At 37.4% G+C, this 27,236-nt stretch overlaps 1 protein-coding gene across 1 annotated transcript in view; it reads left to right on the top strand.

The window, feature by feature from the left end:
- Positions 1-255: 255 nt before the first annotated feature.
- LOC138855325 (uncharacterized) overlaps positions 256-27,236 on the top strand; it is a 53,283-nt gene continuing 26,302 nt past the window's right edge. Inside the window, exon 1 of the mRNA XM_070104180.1 lies at positions 256-2,298. Within this exon, the coding sequence (XP_069960281.1) occupies positions 372-2,252 (1,881 nt within the window). The 5' untranslated portion in view covers positions 256-371 and the 3' untranslated portion in view covers positions 2,253-2,298. The remainder of the gene's footprint in view (positions 2,299-27,236) is intronic.

The raw sequence follows: 27,236 nt of genomic DNA, 5'->3' as shown, positions 1-27,236 counted from the left end.
GTAGAAATAAAGACATTATTATTATTATTATTACACAGGGTGATGAGCGTCGCTACTTTTAGCAGCTACTGCTACTTGTGCTACTATATGGTTTACAGATAAATTACTATATATGATAATTTATGTAATTGTATTTATACGTGTTTGTACCTAAATAAACTTATATACATATACAGACAGGGTGATGAGTGCCGCTACTTTTAGCTGTTACTGCTACTTGTGCTACTAAGACGGCTTAAATATAGCGCAACCGTTAAGATAATCCTTAGTGCGACACAGACCTTCGTGTTGGGAGTGTGTCATTCTCTCTCCTTGTGATTCCTGCCTCGTGGCCTTAATTTAATTACTTATTTTGAAGTACATTATTAACGATGCCTCGTCGAAGTCGCCGACAGATGCTGGTGAAGAAGCTCAACGCTCGCCGAGCTCAGTTACGTAGAGAAAATGATAAGAAATGTGGAACTTCCATGGCGAGCACTACAACAATGGGACACAATAGCGCCATTAATACCAGCACTACCACCATGGCAAGCACCATAGGTACCATGGAAGACGCCACTGCTGCTGCTACCACCATGGGAGGCACCACTGGTGCTGCTACCAGCACTACCACCATGGGAAACAGCGTGGGTACCAGCACTACCACCATGGGAAACACCATGAGTACCAGCACTACCACCACCATTACTACCAGTACTCCATGTGCTCCTGTGACTGTTGTTTCCAGTACTTCAGCAGCTGAGAACCTAGCTAGTGACGAGGAGCACGTAACTAGTGACGAGGAGCACGTGGCTGGTGACGAGGAGCACGTGGCTGGTGACGAGCACGTGGCTAGTGACGAGCACGTGGCTAGTGACGATGAACACCCAGCTAGTGACGACGAGGTAGTTAGCAGTGACGTTGATAACATAACTAGTGACGAGGAGCTCCTAGCTAGTGACGGGGAACTAGAATGCGATAAGGATTTCGTAAACAGCGACGAGGAGCTGCTAGGAGAGCTGCTAGGTACTGACGAGGACAGCAGCGACTACAGTGACGAAGCGGAAGAATTAGGAGCAACTAGGGCACGTGTTCCAAGGAGAGATGAGGCTTCAGGAGCCTCAGCTGCGCAGGAACCTAGCACATCCAGCGCACAAAAGCGCATGGCATATTTCAAGACTGTTATACCTAGCATTGGTTATCTACAAAGAGGAAAGATAACGGTGAATAATGGTGGAATATTTGTCGGGTCATGTCAGGAGTGCGGCAGTGATGAGCTTAATAATAAAGTTACTGTCCGTGATATGCAAATGAGCTTGATTCAGCAGTGTGACTCCTGCGATGCTGAGTTTCTTCAGAAACCCCACAAGATGGCGCAGCTCAATCCAGCCACACGTTTGCAGATATATTCTCACATGTTGGAAGCTGGTACTTATGAGACTTTTGACTGTGTGGGTTTTGGGGATGCTCCTTCTATGCCCAAAGGAAAATACAGGAAGTACGCAAATAAAATTATGGAGGTAGCAGTCAAGGATTGTCAGGAAATTCTGCATGAAAGTCGTCAAATTGTCTTTGATGAGTACGCTAAGAGAGGAAAATTGCCTGATGATAATGGAGTGCTTGATGTCAGTGTGTTTTTTGATAAGCATCACATTAATGGGATAAGAACCAATAACAGACATCACCCAAGCTTCGGTATTGGTGCTATTTTTGAAGCCGAAACTGGACTTATCATTGATTATAGTGCAATGTTGGTTTATTGTACACGTTGTTCAGCCTTGAGGAAGAGGCTCAACTTGAAGAAAATAAATCAAGCAAAGTTTGACAAATACATCGAGAAGCACCGGCCTCGTTGTGCAGTTAACTGCAAAGATATTTCTGGTGCTAAGGAATCTAAGGAGATAGAAACATTGTTGGGAAGATCAGTGAACTACAAAATGGTATACGAGAGGCTGACACATGATAAAGACTCTGCCATATACGCAGAAATTAAAGAACTCTCTAAAAGTTTCCATAGAAAAATCTGGCGTCATTGTCCATATTTCTTTTACACGCTAAATGAAGGTCTGAACTTTGGAGTGGCCCAGGCAGTAGCAGAATACAACTGTGGGTATCAGCGGGCATTCCTGGACGTTGCTCTGGGCCTCCCACGTGACCGGGCTCATCAGTCATTCCTGATGATAAAGGATGGTGTCAAACACAACATGAAGGAGCAACAATCAAAGAAGGATGATGATTCACTATACAGCTACATGACCAGTACTTGGCAGTAAATGAATCTACAAATTCAACTCTTAAGTTTTTCATCAATTTTCTCTGGTAAGTTGTTTTTCTGTCATATAAAATTGAATTAGGAAGTTTTCATTTTTTTAATAATAATAATAATAATAATGTTTATTTCTTTGTAAAGGTTACAGTGTGTAATTATAATTTTGATTTGCAAAGTACCAAGATACCCACTATCATGCCCAGGCATTTTGGCCAAACTAATCCTAATACATAGTAACTAATTAAAACTAGATAATAGTACATAGTAATTATTACTTAAAACTCAACATAGAATAGTGGTTAGCTGTTTTACAATCTTATTTGGACTTAATAAATCTTATGTATACTTAGTACAAAATCTAATTTACAAGGAATGGTGCAGGTGGTAATATTTTATGGAATGGCAGAATTAAAAGCCAGGAAGTCACGTGATTAAACTAGCCAGTAGATGTTTGGTTAATATTGTGAGATAAGATGATGTTTTAGCCGAGTCCTAAATTTATAAGTTGTCTGGGGATCCTTGACTTGTTCCTGTAGCAGTTCCAGATCTTTTATGTGCATAGTGAGTTTTACTCCAGGGATGTTCAAAAGTGACTTATGCCTTGTATTGTGACTGCATTCTCTTGTAACAATGCAATGAAATTTTCGTTTTTTTCACGTTATTTTCCTTTATATAAAACTGAAATTTTTTTTTTCACGTTATTTTCCTTTATATAAAACTGAAGTTTTCGTTTTTTTTCACGTTATTTTCCTTTATATAAAACTGAAGTTTTCTTTTTTTTCACGTTATTTTCCTTTATATAAAATTGTTTTATGAGGTTCTCATCATTTTTATCAAGAGTAAATTATCTTCCTTTATGATATAATTACACATACTGTAAGGACCATAAGAAGGAACACTGCAGCAGGCCTACTGGCCCATGCAAGGTAAGTCCAAGTCTCCTACTGGCTTAAGTCAGTGACCCAGCCTAGTCAGGTCAGGTCACATTCACCTAAGGAAGGAGCACTCACTCATGTATTTATCTAACGCATTTTTAAAATTACACAATGTGACTTATTTCCATTGGAGTCCTTTTAATACCATATTATTATACTATAAAGGGGATAATATTATTATTATATTATAAAGAATATATACTAGGAATAAGGTAAAATGAATTATTTATATCTACAAGTGTGTGTTAGCTAAAAAAAAAAATTCTCCCTTTCTGTTGTTAGGTAAGACACACATGCAACAGTTAGGTATCTTTTATTTCGAAATTTTTCGCCTACACAGGCTTCTTCAGTCAAGTACAGAAAAGTTGGCAGAAGCAGAAGAGATGTAAAGATGATGTAATCACCCTTGAAGACTTAGTTTTGAGGTGGTCAGTCCCTCAGCCTGGAGAAGAGTTTTGAGCAGAGAAGACAGTTTTGACCACCTCAAAACTGTCTTCAAGGATGATGGACTCATTACATCGTCTTCACAAAACAGGTACAGTGGTACCTCGAGTTTTGAACACTTCCTGGCTCTAACAATTATGTAAGTGTATTTTTGTAAGTGCTTTTGTAAGTGTATTTTTGGGGTCTCAAACAGGCTATTCTAATTTACATTATCACTTATGGGAACAAGTTCATTTGGTAACGGCACTCGAAAAGCCTTCTGGAACAAATTATGGCCGAAACTCAACGTACCACTGTACTTAACTGTTGCATAAATAACAAAAAAAGGCACAATACCGTGACTGGAGCGATACACAAATAACCCACACATTTATTTATTTATTTATTTATTTATAAATTTTAGCATACAAACAGAGGTACAAAAACTACAGGTAAGAGCAGCATGCCAAAGCCACTTATATACATAGCATTACGGGCTGACTTAAAATTAACTTAAGATTAACTAAGCAATGATGAAATCAGTGATAAGACATTATTGTAAACAGATAACTATAAAATACAAATGAGTATTACAAAGACAGGTCATGTGGTTGCTTGCATTGTTGTACATTCAGTCGAATGGAGTATTCTGTTAGGTAGTGTATTTAAAAAATAACAAAGTTAGGTTTAACATTTGTGTGATATAATTGTGAGTAACATTTAGGATATACAATTTATAAGGTTCAGTTATTCAGTATTTATTTGGTTTTGAGTGAGTAAGTGAACTTTGAGAAGAGACTTGAATTTATAAACAGGTAGTGTTTCTTTTATATTTACAGGTAATGAATTCCAGATTTTAGGGCCTTTTATGTGCATTGAGTTTTTGCATAGTGTGAGATGGACACGAGGAACATCAAAGAGTGATCTGTGCCTTGTGTTATGGTCATGTGTTCTGTTGAGGTTGGCAAGGAGATGTTTGAGGGGAGGGTTAATATCAGAGTTAAGTGTTCTATGTATGTAATAAGTGCAATAATAAGTATGGATGTTTTGTATGGTGAGTAGGTTGAGTGTTTTGAATATTGGTGGAGTGTGCTGCCTGTAGTGAGAATTTGTTATCATTCTAACTGCAGCCTTTTGTTGGGTAATTAGTGGTCTGAGATGGTTAGTTGTTGTTGAGCCCCATGCACAAATTCCATAGGTGAGATAGGGGTAAATAAGAGAGTGATAAAGGGCCAGGAGGGCTGACTGTGGAACATAGTACCGTATCTTCGATAGTATGCCTACAGTCTTGGAAATTTTCTTAGAAATTTGTTGTATATGTGTATGAAATTTGAGTCTATTATCGAGGTGGATTCCTAAGAATTTTCCCTCTGTTAGCTTTGTGATAGGTGATCCGTTTATCATTATGTTAAGAGGGACATCTGTAGCTCTGCTACCAAACTGAATGAAGTAGGTTTTGTCAATGTTTAGTGTAAGTTTGTTAGTCCTCATCCAGGTAGATATTTTCTGTAATTCGGTGTTTACAGTATTGGCTAGCGTGACTGGGCTCGGGTGAGAGAAGACGTATGTGGTGTCATCTGCAAAAAGTGTGGGTTTGAGTAATTGCGAAGCATTTGGTAGGTCATTTATGTATAGGAGAAAGAGAAGAGGGCCAAGGACACTTCCCTGTGGGACACCAACTGTAATTGGTTGTGCGGAAGAGCTTGCCCCATTTGCGTACACATATTGGCTTCTGTTGCTGAGGTAAGACTTGAGGTAGTTGAGGGAGTGCCCTCTAATACCATAGTGTGACAATTTTACATGGAGCAAGTCATGGTCAACTGTATCAAAAGCTTTACGTAAGTCAATGAAGATCCCCAGTGGGACTTCTTTTTTCTCTATTGCAGTGTATATATGTTCTAGCATGTGTATAATAGCATCATTAGTATTTTTATTAGGCCTGAATCCAAATTGGCAGGGGTTGAGAATGTTATGGGAGATGAGGTAGGAGTGGATTCGTTTATGAATTAATTTTTCGAAGATTTTTGAGAGAGGGTGTAAATTGGATATTGGCCTATAGTTATTCAACTCTGTTTGGTCTCCTCCTTTATGGATCGGGGTGACCCTTGCTATTTTGAGAACTGTAGGGAAGGTGGAGGATTCAATGGATTTGTTAAAGAGTGTTGCAATGATTGGTGATAGTACTTGTGACGCTTTTTTGTATATAAAGGGTGGTAAGGTATTTAAATCTCCTGCCTTGTTTTTCAGTGCGTTGATAATAAGGGAGACTTCGTATGGGTTAGTCGGAGCTAGGAACAGTGTGTTCGGGTAGTTGCCAGTGAGGTAGTCATTTGGTGGGGTATCTGAGCTTGGGATATTATTGGCAAGGTTTTGACCTATAGTGGAGAAGAAATCATTGAGTCTGTTTGCTGTTTCTGTTGGTGGGAGTTGGGGTTCATCTGATTTTGCTAATTTTATTTCGCTATGTCGTGATATCTTTTTTGTTCCCAGAATTTCTGATAGGGTCTTCCAGGTCTTTTTTATATCACCTCGTAAGTTGGATAATCTGTTCTCATAATACAATTTTTTTGCCCTTCTTATCAGGCTGGTTAGGATTGACGAGTAACGTTTTGTTTGGTCTCTGGTTATGTGACCCATTCTGTACTGTTTTTCATATCGGTGTTTTGTATTTATGGATTTGAGAATGCTGGGTGTTAGCCAGGGACTGTTCAGTCTCTTAGCTGTCATCTGTTTAGTTTTTTTAGGGCAGTGCTTGTTATAAAGGTATTGGGTCTTTTTTAGAAAATTATTAAAACATTCGTCAATATCTGTATAGATTTCTAGCTCAGTGTGCCAGTCAATGTTTGTTACTGCTGTTGTGAAGTTATTAATGGCTGCCTCATTGTGAAGTCTGAAGGTGACTTTAGTAGTGTCTTGGGGTATTTTACCAAGAGTTGTTATGAGGAAAGTAGGGTAGTGGTCTGTGGTATTATCTGTAATTATGCCTGATTTTAAAGGGGATATGGTGTTGGTCCAGATGTGGTCAAGTAGGGAAACACTAGTCTCTGTAACTCTTGTAGGTTTTGTTACTGTTGGTAGCAACATGCAGTTACTCATTGTGTTTGTGAATTCAGTAACGTGTGGGTCCTGGTCTTGCAGGAGATTTATATTGAAGTCACCTGAGAGTAGTAAGTGATCTTTGTTCATGCGTGCATCAGTTATCATACTTCCTAGGTTTTGACTAAATTGGCTAATGTTTGATTGTGGAATTCTGTAGATGTTTATCACTGTGAGAGGTTTTTGTAGGTATTTGGATTTGAATTTAGCTATTATATATTCCCCATGTTCATCCCTTGTGCAAGTATTAGTGATACATTCTAGTTGGTCTGAGTAGTATATAGCTGTGCCACCCCCTTGTTGGTCTGGCCTACAGTTGTGTATGGCTGTGTAACCAGGAATGGCATAGACATCTGTAGTATCAGGCTTTAGCCAGGTTTCAGTTAGTGTAATAATGGACATATTGGCATGCAAGGAATTTAGTAATGCTAGGAGGTCATCATAATGCTTGCTTAAAGATCTGATATTGTAGTTAAAGATAGTTATGTTGTTGTTGGCTCTGAGAAGTGCCTTTGATTGTTCTGCTGTGTAGTAATTACAGTAACTGTTTGAATCATTTAAGTCATTAAATAAGAGGTTGGTATCAGGATCAATGCTTGTAATCATAAGATTTGTAGTGAATCTATAGTTAGAATTAAGTAAAAAATAAAGTAAATATTCTAAAGCTAAAAAAAATAGCACCTGAATTATTTAACAAATGTAAAAAATAATGAGCTAAGGTAGTTTTTTAAAGCTAAAATAAAGGAGACAATATAAAAGGGACTAAAATAATTTGTGGTGAACAAATAAAGTGATGATCAAATAATGGAGCTTGGGAATATGATAGTAGGTAGTACTTTAAAGGTAATTCTTTAAAGTTAGAATTATAATATAAAATTATAATATAAAAGGGACTAATATAAGTTGTGGTGAACAATAAAGTGGTAATCAAATAAATGAGCTTTGGAGTATAATGGCAAAATAGTGAACTTATTAACTTTAGCACCTGAGAATAGCACCTTGATTAGTTTAACAATTGCGAATATATGATCTAAGGTAGTTATATAGAGCTAAAATAAAGGACAAAAAAATATATAAGGGACTACAATTGAGTAATGGTAAACAAGTTAAATGGACAGATAGTCACTATGAAATAATATTGGTTTAGGAGTAAGATCTGATTTGTAATATTAAATAAGTTGAGCAGTTTATTGCACAATAAAAAGTAAAAAAAAAAAAAAAAAAAAAATTAGGTAGTTGGTACTAGCTAGCAAAAGATAGTTTTGGTACTTGCAAAAAAGTAATTGGAATATACACTAATTGCACACACAATAAAAAGTGACTAAAAAAACAAGTAGTGGTAAACAAAATTAAATGGACAGGTAAGAACAATGAATAATGGTAATGTCTTGGTTATAATATGATAGTAAGATGGTAGACAGGTACAAAGGATAATATAAAGGTTGGAGTTGAATATGCAAACTTGAAAATTTGGCAACAAAATGTTATGGGAAGTATAAAATAATGTTTAATGTACAAAAGTAAAATTGACTGGTAGTAAAAATGGTGTTTAATAAAATTTTAGTAAGTAATAATGATTACAAAAAAAGTGAAAAAGTAATGTTTATTTCATTCAATATTGCACTGGTAGTTATACTAGAGGTTATATGGCAGCACAAGGTAATTAAGAGTACTCTAAGATAGTAAATGTGGTATAAAACAGGTAAAGGTAATTAGACAAGTAATGGTTATTAAATGTCAAAAATGTTAAGAGTAAATTGAAATTATAGTTAAAATGATAATTATTAATTTTAGTAAGTAATATCAATTGATAGTATTTAAAAAAAAAAATATGAGGTAGTAATATGGACAGAGAAAGTATCAATTCAGCTAATGTTTAAGCAAACAATAGTAAATAAGAAAATTACATAAGGTGACTTATGCTTACTAGTAAAATCACAAAATGAGGTAGTTGATTATTTAAATACTAAGAGATTGTACAATGAAATTTGAACAATAATGGAGCAAAACATACACTACGCTACGTAGGCTTTTAAGTTGGACATTGTTTAGTTATTCTCTGTAAGATTAGTATCCCTGAGAAATCGTGATAGATCATTCTCGTTCGTGATTGTGTACAGTTGACCTACATTTGTTTTCCTAACAAGAATTTTCCCATCCCGTGTGAAGCATTGGTGTATTGTGTCGTTATTCTCCCGCTTAAGTTTTCTTACTCTATACAGGAGGTTCTGACGTTTTTTGGTAAGACACTCGTTTATGTATACCTCTTTCTTTACTTTAATAGATGCAATTATTAAGTCTTTTTTCCTGTCATGTGAGTGGAATCTAAGCATAACACTTTTTCTACCATGGGATCCTAGTAACCTGGCTTCTTTTATTTCTGACTCTGGTACAATAACACTTGTTTGGTCCTTTATGATCTGCAGAGTAATTTCTTTACTGTTTGTTTGGTTCATATCACTGGGAAAAAGTGGACTGTTAACTATTACTGCGTCCGATAGTTTATCTTGCTCAGTTTTATCTTCTTGGAGAGCAAAGTAGTCACTGAACTGGTTATCTAAGTTGTTCTTCCATTCTTTTACTGCTTCTTCAACCTTTGTATTAAGAGATATTATTTGTTGGGTATGGCTATCTATGACTGTTTGGATGGTCTTGTCACAGTTAGTCATTCCTGGTGTTGATAACTTTTGTTCAAGACTGAGGATTTTGTTCTCGAGTTGTGTTATCATGGTGTCTTGTTTTGTTAGTGTCTCTCGAAGATTCATATTTTCAATAACTAAGTTGGAGATGCATGACTTAAGGGTATCTGGATCGTTGGTCATACCTGAGAGACTACTTGGTAGGTTGAATCCGGGGAAGAGAGGGGAGGATGGGCTGGTGGCAGCCATGTTTGTTGTTATTGTTGTGGTGTGGCCTTGAGTGGTGGTGAGTGGGGTGGTTGCTGGGCCGGCATCCTCCTGGCTACACTTGTTGAATAGTTGATTTTTCGGCGTTTTCTTGCTGGCCTTGGTGCTGTTTCCTCTTAGATTGCGCCTCATAATACTACAGGAATTGTTGTAGTTAAGAAGAAATTGTAGTTATACAAAGTTTAGGGTTACGTTGTTCGGCTGGCAGCGGGGTGTTGCTTTCGGTTTGTGTGCAGTCTTCCTTTGATCTCTATTATGTTCGATTTGTAGGTTTCACTGTTGGTAATCTTTGGTCATTCTGGGTGCTATGTTGGGTAGTGCAGTTTTGCATGTAACTAGGTCATCATAGGAGCATTGGTAGCTCTGATAGTTGGAGAAAAGTACGGAGCTCGGAAGAGCTTACGATGATGTTTCGATCCGACTTGGACCATTTACAAAGTCTTACCTAACAACCTGTCGATATTTTATACCATTTTAATATTCACTCCTCCTTTTCTGTTCCATTATATTCCTACTGAAACAAATTTCCTGTACTTTATCTCTTTCAATCATCCCATAAACTAAAGAATAAAGATTTTATTTCTTTGTAAAGGTTACAATGTGTAATTACAGTTTTGATTTGTTAAGTATAAAGAAAGTCACTATCATGCCAGGGCATTTCAGGCAGACTAATCTTAGTACAGTGGTCCCTCGTTTTTCGTAATTAATCCATTCCTGGAGCCGTTACTATAAACGAAATTTACGATTTACGAATCAATTTTCCCCATAAGAGATAATGTAAATACAATTAATCCATTCCTGACACCCAGAAGTATTAAAACAAAAAATTTTTTAACATGAAATATAGATGTAGTACATAAACAATACAATGGCACATGATGAATGAAACATTAACAGCATAACACTTACCTTTATTGGAGATTCTTCTTAGTGTATGGGAGACTGGAGGAGGAGAGAGATTGGATTGTTTACAGTTTGGAAGGGGAATCCCCTTCCATCAACACCTCAGGTACCAATTGCTTTTCTGGGGTTGCTTCTCTTCTCTGTTTCTTAATGCCACTAGGACCACCTTGAGAGTCACTGGAGTCCTGTCTCACAAAATAACTGTGGAGAGAGCTCTGTTTCTGGCGTCTCTTTAACACTTCCCTAAAATGGCCCAAGACTTCGTCACTGTACATATTGCCAACATGGCTTGCAACAACCTTGTTAGGGTGATGTTTCTCCATAAAGCTTTCCATCTTACCCCACATAGTAAAAATCTCTTTAATTTCTGAAGAAGGCACCTTCTTCCATCTCTCTTCCTCCTCCTCTGCAGCAAGATTCTGAGCTGCAATGTGTTCCTCTTCCTGCTGAAGCTCTTGCAGCTCCTCAGTGGTGAGCTCTTCATTGTGGTCTTCCACCAATTCTTCCACATCCTCCAAACTCACATCCAACCCCATGGAACTCCCCAGTGCCACAATTGATTTTACAACAGACATTGGCTCATCAGGGTCAGTCCCAAACCCTTCAAAATCCCTCTTGTCGACACAATCTGGCCACAATTTTCTCCAGGCAGAGTTCAAAGTCCTGGTAGTCACTCCCTCCCAAGCCATACTGAAGTGTTCTCTCCAAAATTCCCTTAGGGTCAAGTGAGTGTCTGTGGTCACAGTCAAGCACCTGTGAAACATTGCTTTTGTGTAGAGTTTTTTAAAGTTTGCAATGACCTGCTGGTCCATGGGCTGGAGGAGAGGAGTGGTATTCGGGGGCAAGAACTTTACTGTGATGAACCCAAACTCCTCGAAAATTAGGTCATCCAAGTTTGGAGGATGAGCAGGTGCATTGTCCATTACTAGCACACACTTGAGATCCAATTTCTTTTCCAGGAGTTACTCCTTCACACTAGGGCCAAACACTTCATTGAACCACTCGACGAAAATTTCCCTCATGACCCATGCCTTACTATTAGATTTCCAAAACACACAATTTACTCTTCATAACATTGTTTTTCCTGAACACTCTGGGATTTTCAGAATGGTACACTAGTAATGGCTTCACTTTGAAATCCCCACTAGCATTAGCACAGAACATTAGCGTCAGCCTGTCTTTCATAGGCTTGTGTCCTGGCATTGCCTTTTCCTCTTGTGTAATGAAGGTCCTCTTTGGCATTTTCTTCCAAAAGAGGCCTGTTTCGTCACAATTGAACACTTGTTCAGGTTTCAGTCCTTCAGCCTCTATGTACTCCTGGAATTCATGCACATATTTTTCAGCCGCTTTGTGGTCTGAACTGGCAGCCTCACCATGCCTTACCACACTGTGTATGCCAGTACGGTTCTTAAATCTTTCAAACCAGCCTTTGCTGGCCTTAAATTCACTCACATCACCACTATTTTCAGGCAATTTCTTTACCAGATCATTGTGCAACTGCCTAACCCTTTCACAAATAATCGAAGTCATAAGAGTATCTCCTGCTAATTGTTTCTCATTTATCCACACCAATAATAATTTCTCAACCTCTTCGAGTACTGGTGATCTCATTTTTGTCAGCATAGTTACCCCCTTTGCAAAAACAGCGTCCTTGATTTCCTTTTTCTTGGCCACTATGGAACATAAGGTTGAGTAGGGTTTCTTATACATGGACAGTTTGGCCACACTTGTACCACTTTCATATTGTTCAATGATGGTTTTCTTTACCACAGGCTTGGCACTAGGAGCTTTCTTTAGAGCCATGGTAGCTTATTTAGTACTTGCAAGCACTAAAATAAATGGGATATTGTGAAATATTTCGCTGGAGCATGTGAGGGGACATTCGCTCACTGGTAAACAATGCCAGACTGGCTGCCGCCACGGCTCACGCCATGGGTATGCGTCTGGCACGAATTACGACTCGCGAGTCAACTTATGAAAAGCGAGTCCATGTTTATACGAAAATAACCCTATGATTGGCGAAATTTACAATTTCCGGGAACTATGAAAAGCGAGGGACCACTGTATATAATAACTAATTAAGTCTAGACAAAATAAGAGTGGTTAACTTTTGAAACTGCTTAACCCTTTCAGGGTCGACAGGCCCTCTCAGAGACTTGTTCTCAGGGTCGGCCAAATTTAAAAAAAAAAAAAAATCTTATAAAAAGATAGAGAATCTTTTCCCGATCATAATGACACCAAAAGTATGAAATTTGATGGAAAACTTACGGAGTTATGCTCTCGCGAAGTTAGCAGTCTCGGCGATGTTTACGCATTGGTGATTTTGCCCAATTTAAGCCCTATTTTCGGCCAATTCCACTGTACTAGTTGACAAAAAAACATGAATATTTCGCTAGAACTCCATTTTTTCTATCGAATGAGTGCAAGAAAAAACGCATTTACCAATTTCAACTATCCAGTACAGTGGTCAGAATTTAGCAATTTTGCCAATTTCACACAAATTTCAAAAGATGCCAATTTCCGAATAGGGTCCAGAATAAACAAGAAAGACATTCCTGGCACTAAAATGACATTTCCTCTGTTCATTAGTTACGTCTCAAGGCCCCTCTTACATTCTTTTGCTTTCCACTTTGAATTTTTATTCTCACAAAAAATAGAAGATTTACTGTTATGCAGATTACTGCATTAGTGCAAAAAATGGTATAAATAATATTGGCGCACTTGCAAAAGAATATTAGACTCACTAGTTGACGTGTATTGGACGCTTGGCATGATTTGTTTACTTTTGAACTTGGGTAAAAATCAAACATTTCTGCTACTTTGAGCTCAATTTCAAGGTACTTCTCATTGTAAAACCAGTCAAAAATCATCTCAGTTTCTGTAATATGTCTTCCATTCTATAAAATGAGATCAAGAAAACTAGAATACAACAATAAATACCATACGAAAATACAGTGCAAAGTTGCTGTTTTATTCCAAAAAAAAAAAACGGTAAAAGTTTTTTTTTTCTCATTATGCACTGTGTGCTGCAGGATTTTTTTTTATACTGTGCACACTGACCACATAGACCCATTCTTTCATATGTAGGCCTACCAGCTTTCTCCCACTAGATTTGAGGGCACTAGAATTTAGGCGTACTAGTACGTCAAAAACCCTGGGTCGTAAGCCGTACTAGTACGGCCGAAACCCCCAAAGGGTTAAAGGCTGAAGGTGATTTGCTGTGGTTGAGCCCCATGCACAAATATCATAGGTGAGGTAAGGGTAAATGAGAGAATGGTACAAAGCTATTAGAGCTGATTGGGGTACATAGTACCACATTCCTGAAAGGATGCCTACTGTTTTGGAGACTTGGAAATTTGTTGTGTGTCTGAAATTTGAGACTGCAGTCAAGGCGGAGATCTAGTAATTTGCCCTCTGTCTGTCTAGAAATAGGTGAACCATTTATCAACATGTTTAGCTGTACATTTGAAGCTGTTTCCAAAAAGCATGAAGTAGGTTTTGTCTATATTGAGAGTAAATTTGTTGGTAATCATCCAGGTAGATATTTTAGCAGTTCAGCATTTACTGTGTCTGTTAGTATGGTTGAGTTTGGGTGAAAGAAGACTTAAGTTGTGTCATCTGCAAATAAAATGGGTTTAAGGAGATTAGATGCGTTTGGTAGGTCATTGATGTAAATGAGAAAGAGAAGTAGGCCAAAGACACTCCCCTGTGGGACTCCAACAGGAACAGGTTGTGTAGTGGAGCTGGCTCCATTTGTATGTACATACTGAGTTCTGTTGCTAAGATAAGATTTTAGGTAATCAAGAGAGTGTCCTCTGACCCCGTAATGTTCGAGTTTTTGGTGCAAAAGGTCATGGTCATCTGTATCAAAAGGTTTTCTTAAGTCTATGAAAAGTCCCAGGGGAAATTAATTTTTCTCGAGTGCAGAATATATTAGTTCAAGTATATGTATAATAGCATCATTAGTACGTGCTTGTTTTCGATCTGAACCCAAAATGACAAGGGTTGAGTATGTTGTGGGATACAAAGTAGGAGTAGACTTGTTTGTGAATTAATTTTTTGAAGATTTTAGATAGTAGGGGCAGATTTGATATAGGTTTATAGTTGTTCAATTCAGTTGGGTCACCTCTTTTGAGGATCGGGGTGACTCTTGCCGTCTTGAGTATGGATGGAAAGGTGGAAGATTCAATGGATTTGTTAAAAAGAGTTGCAATAATTGGTGACAACACATGAGAAGCTGTTTTATACACGAGTGGTGGTAAGTTATTTAGGTTTCCTGTCTTGTTCTTTAGTGTTTTGATGATAAGCAAGATTTCAGTAGGGTTTGTTGAGGCTAGAAATAGAGTATTTGGGTAGTTGCCAGTGAGGTAGTCTTATGGTTGAATGTTTGAGCTTGGGATTTTACTTGCTAGTTTTGTTCCTACGGTAGAGAAAAAGACTAAGTTTGTTGGCAGTATCGGTTGGCTGAAGGAGAGGGTCTTTTGGGTTAATTAAGTTAATCATTCTGTTCTGTGAGAGCTTTTTAGATGATAAATTAGACACATGTGCAACTCTTGGGTATCTTTATTGAGGAAACGTTTCGCCACACAGTGGCTTCATCAGTCCATACAAAGGAGAATCTTGAAGAACAGGAGGAGAATGAGGTAATCAGTCCCTCAACCTTGAGTCGATGTGGTCAGTCCATCAATCTTGAATAGAATACGGCATACGTGCTGAGAAGGAGCTTATAAACCGTTGGGAATTCTTCGCTTGCCTAATTCTTGGGCACGACCTACTTCAACATTGAACAAATGTTACACCACCTATGACTGCTGCACCTCTCCTGCCAACGGTTTATAAGCTCCTTCTCAGCACGTATGCCGTATTCTATTCAAGATTGATGGACTGACCACATTGACTCAAGGTTGAGGGACTGATTACCTCATTCTCCTCCTGTTCTTCAAGATTCTCCTTTGTATGGACTGATGAAGCCACTGTGTGGCAAAACGTTTCCTCAATAAAGATACCCAAGAGTTGCACATGTGTCTAATTTATCAACATGTCGGATCTCTGAACCATTCATCTACAAAGCTTTTTAGATCCTAGAATTTCAGATAAGGTTTTCCAGGTCTTTTACATATCACCTTTTATGTCATAAAATCGGTTTTCATAATACAGTTTTTTCAACCACCTTATTAGATTGGTTAGTATTGATGAGTAAAGTTTTTTAAGATCCTTTGTTATTAGACCCATTCTGTACTTTTTTTGTATAGATGTTTGTTTTGTCAATAGATTTGAGGATACTGTTTGTAAGCCAGGGGGTGTTTAGTGTCTTTGCTGTGATCTGCTTAGTTTTTATTGGGCAGTGCATGTTGTAAAGGTTTTGGGTTTTTTTGTAAGAACATATTAACACATTCATTGATATCAAAGTTGTCTGCTAGCTCATTTTGCCAGTCAGTGTCACTTAATGCTGAAATAAAGTTATTAACAGATGACGCGTCGTGTAGTCGGAATGTGATCTTAGTTGTGTTCTGGGGCGCCTCACACAAGTTGGTTATGAGAAAGATGGGATAGTGGTCAGTGGTGTTATCAGTGATTATACCTGCTTTTAATGAGGATATAGTATTTGTCCAGATATGGTCTAGTAATGAGGCATTTGTGTCAGTGATTCTTGTAGGTTTTGTTATTGTTGGTAGAGGTAAGCAGCTGTTCTTAGTGTTTGTGAATTCAGTCACTTGTGGGTCATGGTCATGGATGAGATTTATGTTGAAGTCCCCTGTAAGTATTAGGTGGTGTTTGTTCATTTCAGCGCTAGTTATTATGTTTCTTAGTTTTCACTAAGAGAGTAAATATTGGAGTGAGGAACTCTATAAATTGATCCAACTGTTAGAGATTTTGTAAGGTCGTTGGATTTAAATTTACCAAATGTATATTCACAATGTTCATCCCTTGTGCAAGTAGAATTTATACATTCTAGTTCATCAGAGTAGTATATAGCTGTTCCACCTCCTAATTGATCTGGCCTATAATTGTGTATGGCTGTGTAGCCAGTTATTTTTTTTTTTTTTTTTTTTTTTTATTATTATTATTATAAATTTGTGCACACATAGAGGTACAAAAAAATACAGATAAGAGCAGTATGCCAAAGCCACTTATACTATGCATAGCATTACGGGCTGGCTTAAAATTAACTTAAGATTAACTAAGCAATGATGAAGTCAGTGATAAAACATTAATGTAAACAGATTACTATAAAGCACAAGTGAGTATTACAAAGACAGGTCATATGAAGGATTCTGTTAGGTAGTGTATTTAAAAAATAATAAAGTTAGATTGGGTTTTAGGTTTAACATTTATGTGATATAATTGTGAGAAACATTTAAGATATACAATTTATAAGGTTCAGTTATTCAGTATTTATTTGGTTTTGGGTGAGTAAGTGATCTTTGAGTAGAGACTTGAATTTATAAACAGGTAGTGTTTCTTTTATATTTACAGGTAATGAATTCCAGATTTTAGGGCCTTTTATGTGCATTGAGTTTTTGCATAGTGTGAGATGAACACGAGGAACATCAAAGAGTGATCTGTGCCTTGTGTTATGGTCATGTGTTCTGTTGAGGTTGGCAAGGAGATGTTTGAGGGGAGGGTTAATATCAGAGTTAAGTGTTCTATGTATGTAATAGGTGCAGTAATAAGTATGGATGTTTTGTATGGTGAGTAGGTTTAGTGTATTGAATATTGGTGGAGTGTGCTGCCTGTAGTGAGAATTTGTTATCATTCTAACTGCAGCCTTTTGTTGGGTAATTAGTGGTCTGAGATGGTTAACTGTTGTTGAGCCCCATGCACAAATTCCATAGGTGAGATAGGGGTAAATAAGAGAGTGATATAGGGCCAGGAGGGCTGACTGTGGAACATAGTACCGTATCTTCGATAGTATGCCTACAGTCTTGGAAATTTTCTTAGAAATTTGTTGTATATGTGTATGAAATTTGAGTCTATTATCAAGGTGGATTCCTAAGAATTTTCCCTCTGTTAGCTTTGTGATAGGTGATCCGTTTATCATTATGTTAAGAGGGACATCTGTAGCTCTGTTACCAAACTGAATGAAGTAGGTTTTGTCAATGTTTAGTGTAAGTTTGTTAGTCCTCATCCAGGTAGATATTTTCTGTAATTCGGTATTTACAGTATTGGCTAGTGTGACTGGGCTCGGGTGAGAGAAGACGTATGTAGTGTCATCTGCAAATAGTGTGGGTTTGAGTAATTGCGAAGCATTTGGAAGGTCATTTATGTATAGGAGAAAGAGAAGAGGGCCAAGGACACTTCCCTGTGGGACACCAACTGTAATTGGTTGCGCAGAAGAGTTTGCCCCATTTGCGTACACATATTGGCTTCTGTTGCTGAGGTATGACTTGAGGTAATTGAGGGAGTGCCCTCTTATACCATAGTGTGACAATTTTACGTGGAGCAAGTCATGGTCAACTGTATCAAAAGCTTTACGTAAGTCAATGAAGATCCCCAGTGGGACTTCTTTTTTCTCTATTGCAGTGTATATATGTTCTAGCATGTGTATAATAGCATCATTAGTATTTTTATTAGGCCTGAATCCAAATTGGCAGGGGTTGAGTATGTTTTGGGAGATAAGGTAGGAGTAGATTCGTTTATGAATTAGTTTTTCAAAGATTTTTGAGAGAGGGTGTAAGTTGGATATTGGCCTATAGTTATTCAACTCTGTTTGGTCTCCTCCTTTGTGGATCGGGGTGACCCTTGCTATTTTGAGTACTGTAGGGAAGGTGGAGGATTCAATGGATTTGTTAAAGAGTGTTGCAATGATTGGAGATAGCACTTGTGACACTTTTTTATATATAAAGGGTGGTAAGGTACTTAAATCTCCTGCCTTGTTTTTTAGTGCATTGATAATAAGGGAGACTTCGTATGGGTTAGTCGGAGCTAGGAACAGTGTGTTCGGGTAGTTGCCGGTGAGGTAGTTATTTGGTGGGGTATCTGAGCTTGGGATTTTATGGGCAAGGTTTTGTCCTATAGTGGAGAAGAAATCATTGAGTCTGTTTGCTGTTTCTGTTGGTGGGAGTTGGGGTTCATCTGATTTTGCTAATTTTATTTCGCTATTTCGTGATATCTTTTTTGTTCCCAGAATTTCAGATAGTGTTTTCCAGGTCTTTTTTATATCACCTCGTAAGTTGGATAATCTGTTCTCATAATACAATTTTTTTGCCCTTCTTATCAGGCTGGTTAGGATTGACGAGTAACGTTTTGTTTGGTCTCTGGTTATGTGACCCATTCTGTACTGTTTTTCATATTGGTGTTTTGTATTTATGGATTTGAGAATGCTGGGTGTTAGCCAGGGACTGTTCAGTCTCTTTGCTGTCATCTGTTTAGTTTTTTTAGGGCAGTGCTTGTTATAGAGGTATTGGGTCTTTTTTAGAAAATTATTAATACATTCGTCAATATCTGTATAGATTTCTAGCTCAGTGTGCCAGTCAATGTTTGCTAATGCTGTTGCGAAGTTATTAATGGCTGCCTCATTGTGAAGTCTGAAGGTGACTTTAGTAGTGTCTTGGGGTAGTTTACCAAGAGTTGTTATGAGGAAAGTAGGGTAGTGGTCTGTGGTATTATCTGTAATTATGCCTGATTTTAAAGGGGATATGGTGTTGGTCCAGATGTGGTCAAGTAGGGAAACACTAGTCTCTGTAACTCTTGTAGGTTTTGTTACTGTTGGTAGTAACATACAGTTACTCATTGTGTTTGTGAATTCAGTAACGTGTGGGTCCTGGTCTTGCAGGAGATTTATATTGAAGTCACCTGAGAGTAGTAAGTGATCTTTGTTCATGCGTGCATCAGTTATCATACTTCCTAGATTTTGACTAAATTGGCTAATGTTTGACTGTGGAACTCTGTAGATGTTTATCAATGTGAGAGGTTTTTGTAGGTATTTGGATTTGAATTTAGCTATTATATATTCCCCATGTTCATCCCTTGTGCAAGTATTAGTGATACATTCTAGTTGGTCTGAGTAGTATATGGCTGTGCCACCCCCTTGTTGGTCTGGCCTACAGTTGTGTATGGCTGTGTAACCAGGAATGGCATAGACATCTGTACTATCAGGCTTTAGCCAGGTTTCAGTTAGTGTAATGATGGACATATTGGCATGTAAGGAATTTAGTAATGCTATGAGGTCATCGTAATGCTTGCTTAAAGATCTGATATTGTAGTTAAAGATAGTTATGTTGTTGTTGGCACTGAGAAGTGCCTTTGATTGTTCTGCAGTGTAGTAATTACAGTAACTGTTTGATTCATTTAAGTCATTAAATAAGAGGTTGGTATCAGGATCAATGCTTGTAATCATAAGATTTGTAGTGAATCTATAGTTAGAATTAAGTATAAAACAAAGTAAATAGTCTTAAGCTAAAAAATAGCACCTGAATTATTTAACAAATGTAAAATAATGAGCTAAGGGACTAATACAAATAAAGTGATGATCATATAATAGTGCTTGGGAATATGATAGTAGGTAGTACTATAAAGGTAATTTTTTAAAGTTATAATTATAGTTTAAAATTATAATAAAAAGGGACTAATATAGGTTGTGAATAAATGAGCTTTGGAATATAATGGCAAGATTGTGAGCTTATTCTACTTTAGCACCTGAGAATAGCACCTTGATTATTTTAACAGTTGTGGATATATAAACTAGGATAGTTATATAAAGCTAAAATAAAGGAGAAAATATAAAAGGGACTAAAATTAAGTAATGGTAAGCAAAGTTAAATGGACAGATGGTAGGAATTATAATATAAACTTATAATATAAAAATACAATTTGAAATGGTACTTGCAATTGCACTAGAGTCTGGTATGGGTTGTTGACAAGATCAAGGTTATAACTATAGATTTAAATTGACAAAATAAAATTCACAATTAAAGTACCAAAAGAATAATAGTAAAAAATCACAATGGTAATGTCTTGGTTATAATATGATAGTAAGATGGTAGACAGGTACCCAGGTACACAGGTACAAAGGATAATACAAGGTTGGGGTTGAATATAAAAACTTGAAAATTTGGCAACAAAATGTTATGGGAAGTATAAAATAATGTTTAATGTACAAAAGTAAAATTGACTGGTAGTAAATATGGTGTTTAATAAAATTTTAGTAAGTAATAATGATTACAAAAAAGTGAAATAGTAATGTTTATTTCATTCAATATTGCACTGGTAGTTATACTTGAGGTTATATAGCAGTACAAGGTAATTAAGAGTAATCTAGGATAGTAAATGTGGTATTAAAACAGGTAAAGGTAATTAGTCAAGTAATGGTTATTAAATGTCAAAAATGTTAAGAGTAAATTGAAATTTTAGTAAAAATGATATTTATTAATTTTAGTAAGTAATATCAATTGATAGTATTTAAAAAAAATATGAGGTAGTAATATGGACAGAGAAAGTATCAATTCAGCTAATGTTCAAGCGAACAATAGTAAATAAGAAAATCACATAAGGTGATTTATGCTTACTAGTAAAATCACAAAATGAGGTAGTTGATTATTTAAATACTAAGAGATTGTACAATGAAATTTGAACAATAATGGAGCAAAACATACACTACACTATGTAGACTTTTAAGTTGGACATTGTTTAGTTATTCTCTGTAAGATTAGTATCCCTGAGAAATCGTGATAGATCATTCTCGTTCGTGATTGTGTACAGTTGACCTACATTTGTTTTCCTAACTAGAATTTTCCCATCCCGTGTGAAGCATTGGTGTATTGTGTCATTATTCTCCCGCTTAAGTTTTCTGACTCTATACAGGAGGTTCTGACGTTTTTTTTTTGAATAGATGTTTGTAATATCACGTTTTACACTTGTTTCAGTGAGAGTAATGATAGACATACTGACATTTAGAGAATTGAGTAGTGTTTGGAGGCCATCATAGTGCTTGCTTAGTGATCTGACATTATGTTATTGTTGACAGTTATGTTATTGTTGGCACTGAGTAGTGTCTTAGCCTGACTAGCAGTGTAATAAAGGCAACTGTTGTGAGGAACGTGTGTGTCATTTAATAAAAGGTTAATGTCAGAATCGATGTTTGCAATCATATGACTAATGCAAGATTAACAATGTATAAATGGTATAAAGATACTATTACCTGTTAATATAATGCCTATGACAAGTAGTGAATCAATATTGCACTGGAGGTGATATGAGAACTTATACAAGGCAGTACGAAGTATAGGTAGCAAAGAACTGTTCTTTAGATTACACACATACTAAACAAGTAATAACAACACAAAAAATATAAAGTGAAAAGACAGTAAAAAAGGTCTTAAATAAGAATTTAAAATAGTAAGATTTGACTTAAATCATAAAAATTTAGGCAAGTAATAACACCATAAACGAATTGCATGATTAGTAATAAAATATAATGAACTATTAAGACTAGGTATATCAATAGAACCTAACAAGTTTTTGCACTAATGCTAGACAGTAAACAAAAAGGGGAGTTTCAAAACAGTAGTACAGTGGTACCTTGGGATACAAACACCTCAAAACTCAAGCAATTGTGTAAGTGAATTTATGTAAGTGCTTTTGTAAGTGTATTTTTGGGGGTTTGAAACGGACTAATATAATTTACATTATTCCTCATGGGAACAAATTCGTTCGGTATCAGCACTCAAACAGCCTTCTGCAACGAATTAAGTTCATATCCCAAGGTACCACTACTTAACTTTGGATTGTATTGCACTATTATAGACTGCACACACTAGACAGTAAAAAAATATAGCAGTTAACTAATGGAGGACTGCAAAAGATAGTTACAAATATATATAAAAAAATAGAAATGTATATCTTTGTAGGCAAACAAGATGGTGATCTTGAGGTGTTTACAAGAATATAAAATATGAGGTCGTGATTGGACAACTTAGAATCACTGCTGTCAGATTGACAATATGGGAATGAGAATTAGGTTTTATTGAAAATAACTGGATGAAAAAAATTTAGGGTTTCAAAACACTAGTTGTGGAAGTGGGTACAAACTGCATTTTTATTCTGACTCAGGCCAGCTTTACTTAGGTATTTTTTTAGCTCATGTGCAGTAGAAATGAAGTATCTCTTGCCTGTTGATTCCTTCTTGACTGCAATTTTACCATCCCTTGCAAAGCACTGGTAAATTTTGTGGTCATATCATAGTTTTCTTAGTCTGTAAAGGAGATTTTGTCTCATTTTTGTCAGGCACTCGTTGACATAAACACGTTTTCATATTAATAGTTGTTCTTAACAGTTCATTGTGAGCTAAAGTGAAACTTCAGTAGTACTGTTTTCTTCCCAGTTTGATGACCTATCACTTTACATTCCCTTAAGTTATCACTAGGTATGCTGAGTCAAAGATGGCCTTGGATAAGTTTTAAGGTGGTTTGTTTGCATGTTTCTTGGGTTATAGTTGTAGGTAGAAGGTTGCTATTTACTACAACTGAGTCACATACTTGTTGTTGTTGTTCAAAGTTGTCTTGGAAATTGTTGGAGATCACTTGCTGGTCCATGGGCTGCAGAAGAGGAGTCGTGTTGGGGGGAGGAACTTGGCCTTAGTGAAGTCGTACTCAATGCCCATATCGTCAACCAAACTTGGAGTGTGTGCCGGTGCATTGTCTATCAGAAGAAGGCACCTTTCAGGCAGATGATTGTCGGCAGCGGGAACAAAGGACTCGTGCAGCCATTCTACAAACAAGCTCCTTGTGACCCAACCCTTCGTATTCGCCCTCCACATCACGGGCAGTCTGGCCTTGTTCACATTGTGCTGCTTGAACGCACAAGGATTCTCGAACTGATAGACGACTAGCGGTTTAATTTTTAGATCGCCACTTGCGTTCGCGCACAGCAAAAGGATTAATCTGTCTTTCATTGGCTTGTGGCTGAGCACAGCCTTCTCTTCCTGGGTGATGTCGGTCCTCCTCAGCATCTTCCAAAACAAGCTGGTCTTGTCGCAGTTAAACACTTGTTGTGGGACGTGTCCTTCGGCCTTCACAAATTCAGCAGAATCTTTCACAAATGCTTCCACAGCAGCAGCGCCAGAACTAGCAGCCTCTCTATGCCTTACCACACTATGAATGCAACTTCTCTGACGAAACTTTTCACACCATCCTCTACTGGCTTTAAATTCATCACTTTCTGCACTCGTAGAAGGGTGATTCTGCCGCAGATCACTGCATATCTTCCTGGCTTTCTTGCATATGATTGCCTCACTTATGCTATCACCTGAAAGATGCTTCTCGATCAACCACACTAGCAACAGTTTTTCCACCTCTTCCAGCACTTGAGGCTTTTGCTTGGTTAACATCGTAACTCCCGTAGCAACATTAGCTGCTTTAATAGCCGGTCTCAGCTTCAGAATAGTCGAGATCGTAGACTTCGGCTTCTTGAACTCCACAGCAAGATCGGTAACACACACACCGTGCTCAGACTTTTCACTACTTTCCTTCTTCACTTCTATTTCAGTTTTCTTCATACACTGAGAGACAACACAATAAGTGTCCAGGGCCCAAGACTTCAATTGCCTCCCAGCATACATAAGGGGGATTACCAATACACCCCTGGCTGTCTTCAAGAAGGCACTGGACAGGCACCTAAAGTCAGTTCCTGACCAACCGGGCTGTGGTTCGTACATCAGCTTGCGTGCGGCCAGCAGTAACAGCCTGGTTGATCAGACCCTGATCCACCATGAGGCCTGGTCTCAGACCAGGCCACGGGGGGCATTGACCTCCGAAACCCTCTCCAGGTAAACTCCAGGGAACCCTTCTTTTTATGCACATTACCACTCTTCACTTGCTTAGAGGCCATGGTTAATTGCAAAATGAATTAAAAAAACACACAAAATACAACATAAGGAGTTCACATCGAATGAATGCACACCTGACCGAGATCGACTACAAGGCGAGGTGTAACACAACAGGCAGTGGGGAAAATTGGTGCGTGTGAAAAAAGTGGCGTGGCATGTGAAAATTGGCGCAGCTGTGTTTGTTCAGTACCCGACTATGTGTTCATGGCCAGATGCAAAAATTTGGCAAATTTTTTGGTCATGAACCGATTTGTTCATGTTAGGAAGCATACGTGACCAGAGGTTCCACTGTATCTGGGTGTTAGTGGACCAGTGTGAGTGGCATCCTGGGGACAAAATTAACCTAAGTTGACTGAAATGCTCTGCATAACCAAGGTCTTTCTATAAGTATGTCATTGATATCAGCTATGATTTGTATAAGTTGTGTCATTTACTTTTAGAAATATATTGTTATTATTATTAACCCTTTGACTGTTTTGGTTGTATATATACGTCTTACGAGCCACCATTTTTGACGTATATATACAGTGGACCCCTGGTTCGCAATGCCATCGCTATCCAATAAATCCGGTAAGCAATGCATTATATCGCAAAAAATTTGCCTCGGTTCCCGTTACAAAACCCGGTATATGCGATTCGTCTGAGACGTGTCCACATGTGGCCTGAACTGCCCCATGTGTGCCAGTGTTTACAAGCCAGCCAGTGTGCTCGCATCTAAGGATACATTCCATATTATCACAGTGTTTTTGGTGCTTGTTTTTGCAAAATAAGTCACCATGGGTCCCAAGAAAGCTTCTTGTGCCAACCCTGTGGTAAAAGGGGTGAGAATTAGTATGGAAATTAAGAAAGATTTTGAAGGGTTTGGGGCTAACCCTGAGAAGCCTATGCCAGTTGTGGAATCCATTGTGCCTAATTCAAAAATTAAGGAAATGTGTGCAAAGTGGCTTGAAGTGCAAAGCTTTTTTGATGAAAATCACCCTCAGACACTGACACTGTTGTGAACCACTTTAGGAAAGTCATAAAGGAACGGGAGGTACAGGCCTCTATGGACAGATATGTTGTGCGACAGGAGTCCAGTGACTCTCAAGCTGGTCCTAGTGGCATTAAAAGAAGAAGGGAAGTAACCCTGGAAAAGGACTTGCTACCTCAAGTCCTAATGGAGGGGGATTCCCCTTCTAAACAATAAGTTCAACACTCTCCCCTCCCATCCCATCAATCATCACCAGATCTTCATTAAAGGTAAGTGTCATGTATTCTATTGTTAGTAGAGTACTACAAACTGCGCATGTCTTCTTCAGTTTGTGTGCATTAAACTTAATATTTCATGTGGTAAAAGTTTTTTTTTTTTCATACTTTTGGGAGTCTTGCACGGATTAATTTGATTTCCATTATTTCTTATGGGGAAAATTCATTCACTTTCCGATATTTTTGGTTTACGATGAGCTCTCAGGAACGGATTAATATCGCGAACCGGGGATCCACTGTACTCATAAATTCTAGCGGGTTCAAATCAAGCAGGAGAAAGCTGGTAGGCCCACATGTGAGAGAATGGGTCTGTGTGGTCAGTGTGCACCACATAAAAAAATCCTGGAGCACACAGTGCATAATGAGGAAAAAAAAAACTGACCTTTTTTTTTTAATTAAAATGCTGATTTTGTGGTCTATTTGTATAGTATTTATGATTGTATTCTCATTTCTTGGTCTCATTTGATAGAATGGAAAACACATTACAGAAATAGAGGTGATTTTGATTGGTTTTACTATAAAAAGAACCTGGAAATGGAGCTCAAATTAGGGGAAATGTTTGATTTTTGCCGATGTTCAAAAGTAAACAAATGATGTCATTGTCCAATAAATGTCCAACTAGCCATTCTAATATGCTGTCATGAATGGGTTGACATTATTTATACAATTATTACAATATTGTAGTAGTCTGCGTAACAGTAAATCTTCTATTTTTTGTTTGAATAAAAATTCAAAATAGAAAGCAAGAGTAATATCAGAGGGGCCTGGAGACACGACTGATGAACAAAGAAAATGTTATTTTAGAGCCAGGAATGTCTGCAGTGTTTATTCTGGACCCTATTTCGAAATTGGCATATTTTTTAATTTTCATGAAATTAGCCAAATTGCAAATTTCTGACCACGTCATTGGGTAGTTGAAATCAGTAAATGGGCAATTTCTTGTACTCACTCGATAGAAAAAATGGAGTTCTAAAGAAATAGCTGAGTTTGGTCGACTGGAACAATGTAATTAGCCAAAAATAGGGCTCAAAGTGGGCGAAATTGCCAATTCGTAAATATCGTTGAGGTTGCTAACTTCGTGAGAGCGTAACTCCATCAGTTTTCCATCAAATTTCGTTCTTTTGGTGTCATTACAATCGGAAAAAGATTTTCTATCATTTCATAAGAAAAAAAAATTGGGGGGGGGGGGAGGATTTTGCGACACCAGGAGACACCTCAGGATTTGGGGTTGCGACAGTCAGAGGGTTAATCACACAAATTAAATTTGTAATAATGACCTATGTAACATTGTGGATAGATCACCCACACATGTCAAGAGACCCATGAATTTTGACCAAGATGTATTACACAGGTGCTGAAAATTTAAAGCCAATCAAATAAACCATTGTTCAATAATAAATATTTGTGAGAAAGCCTATGAAAATTCTTATGAGAATGTTGCAAAACCAAAGATCCATTGGTATTTAGGATGTCTTATAAGAAAAAAAAATTTATTTTGAATTTTTAAAAAATTAGTTTGATAAAATTGGCAATACATAGCAAATTGGCACCTTTACAGCCCAAATTAATACAAAACATTTCCAATTAAGATATACCAGGTATCTAGGGCTTAACAGTGAGCAGAAGAGGTGGGCTGGTTATGAAATTCAAAACAA

Source organism: Cherax quadricarinatus, chromosome 89 (genome assembly GCF_038502225.1).
Source record: "Cherax quadricarinatus isolate ZL_2023a chromosome 89, ASM3850222v1, whole genome shotgun sequence".
Lineage (NCBI taxonomy): Eukaryota > Metazoa > Arthropoda > Malacostraca > Decapoda > Parastacidae > Cherax > Cherax quadricarinatus.
The sequence above is the reverse complement of the archived record's forward strand: the minus strand, read 5'-3'. Positions and strand labels throughout refer to the sequence as shown.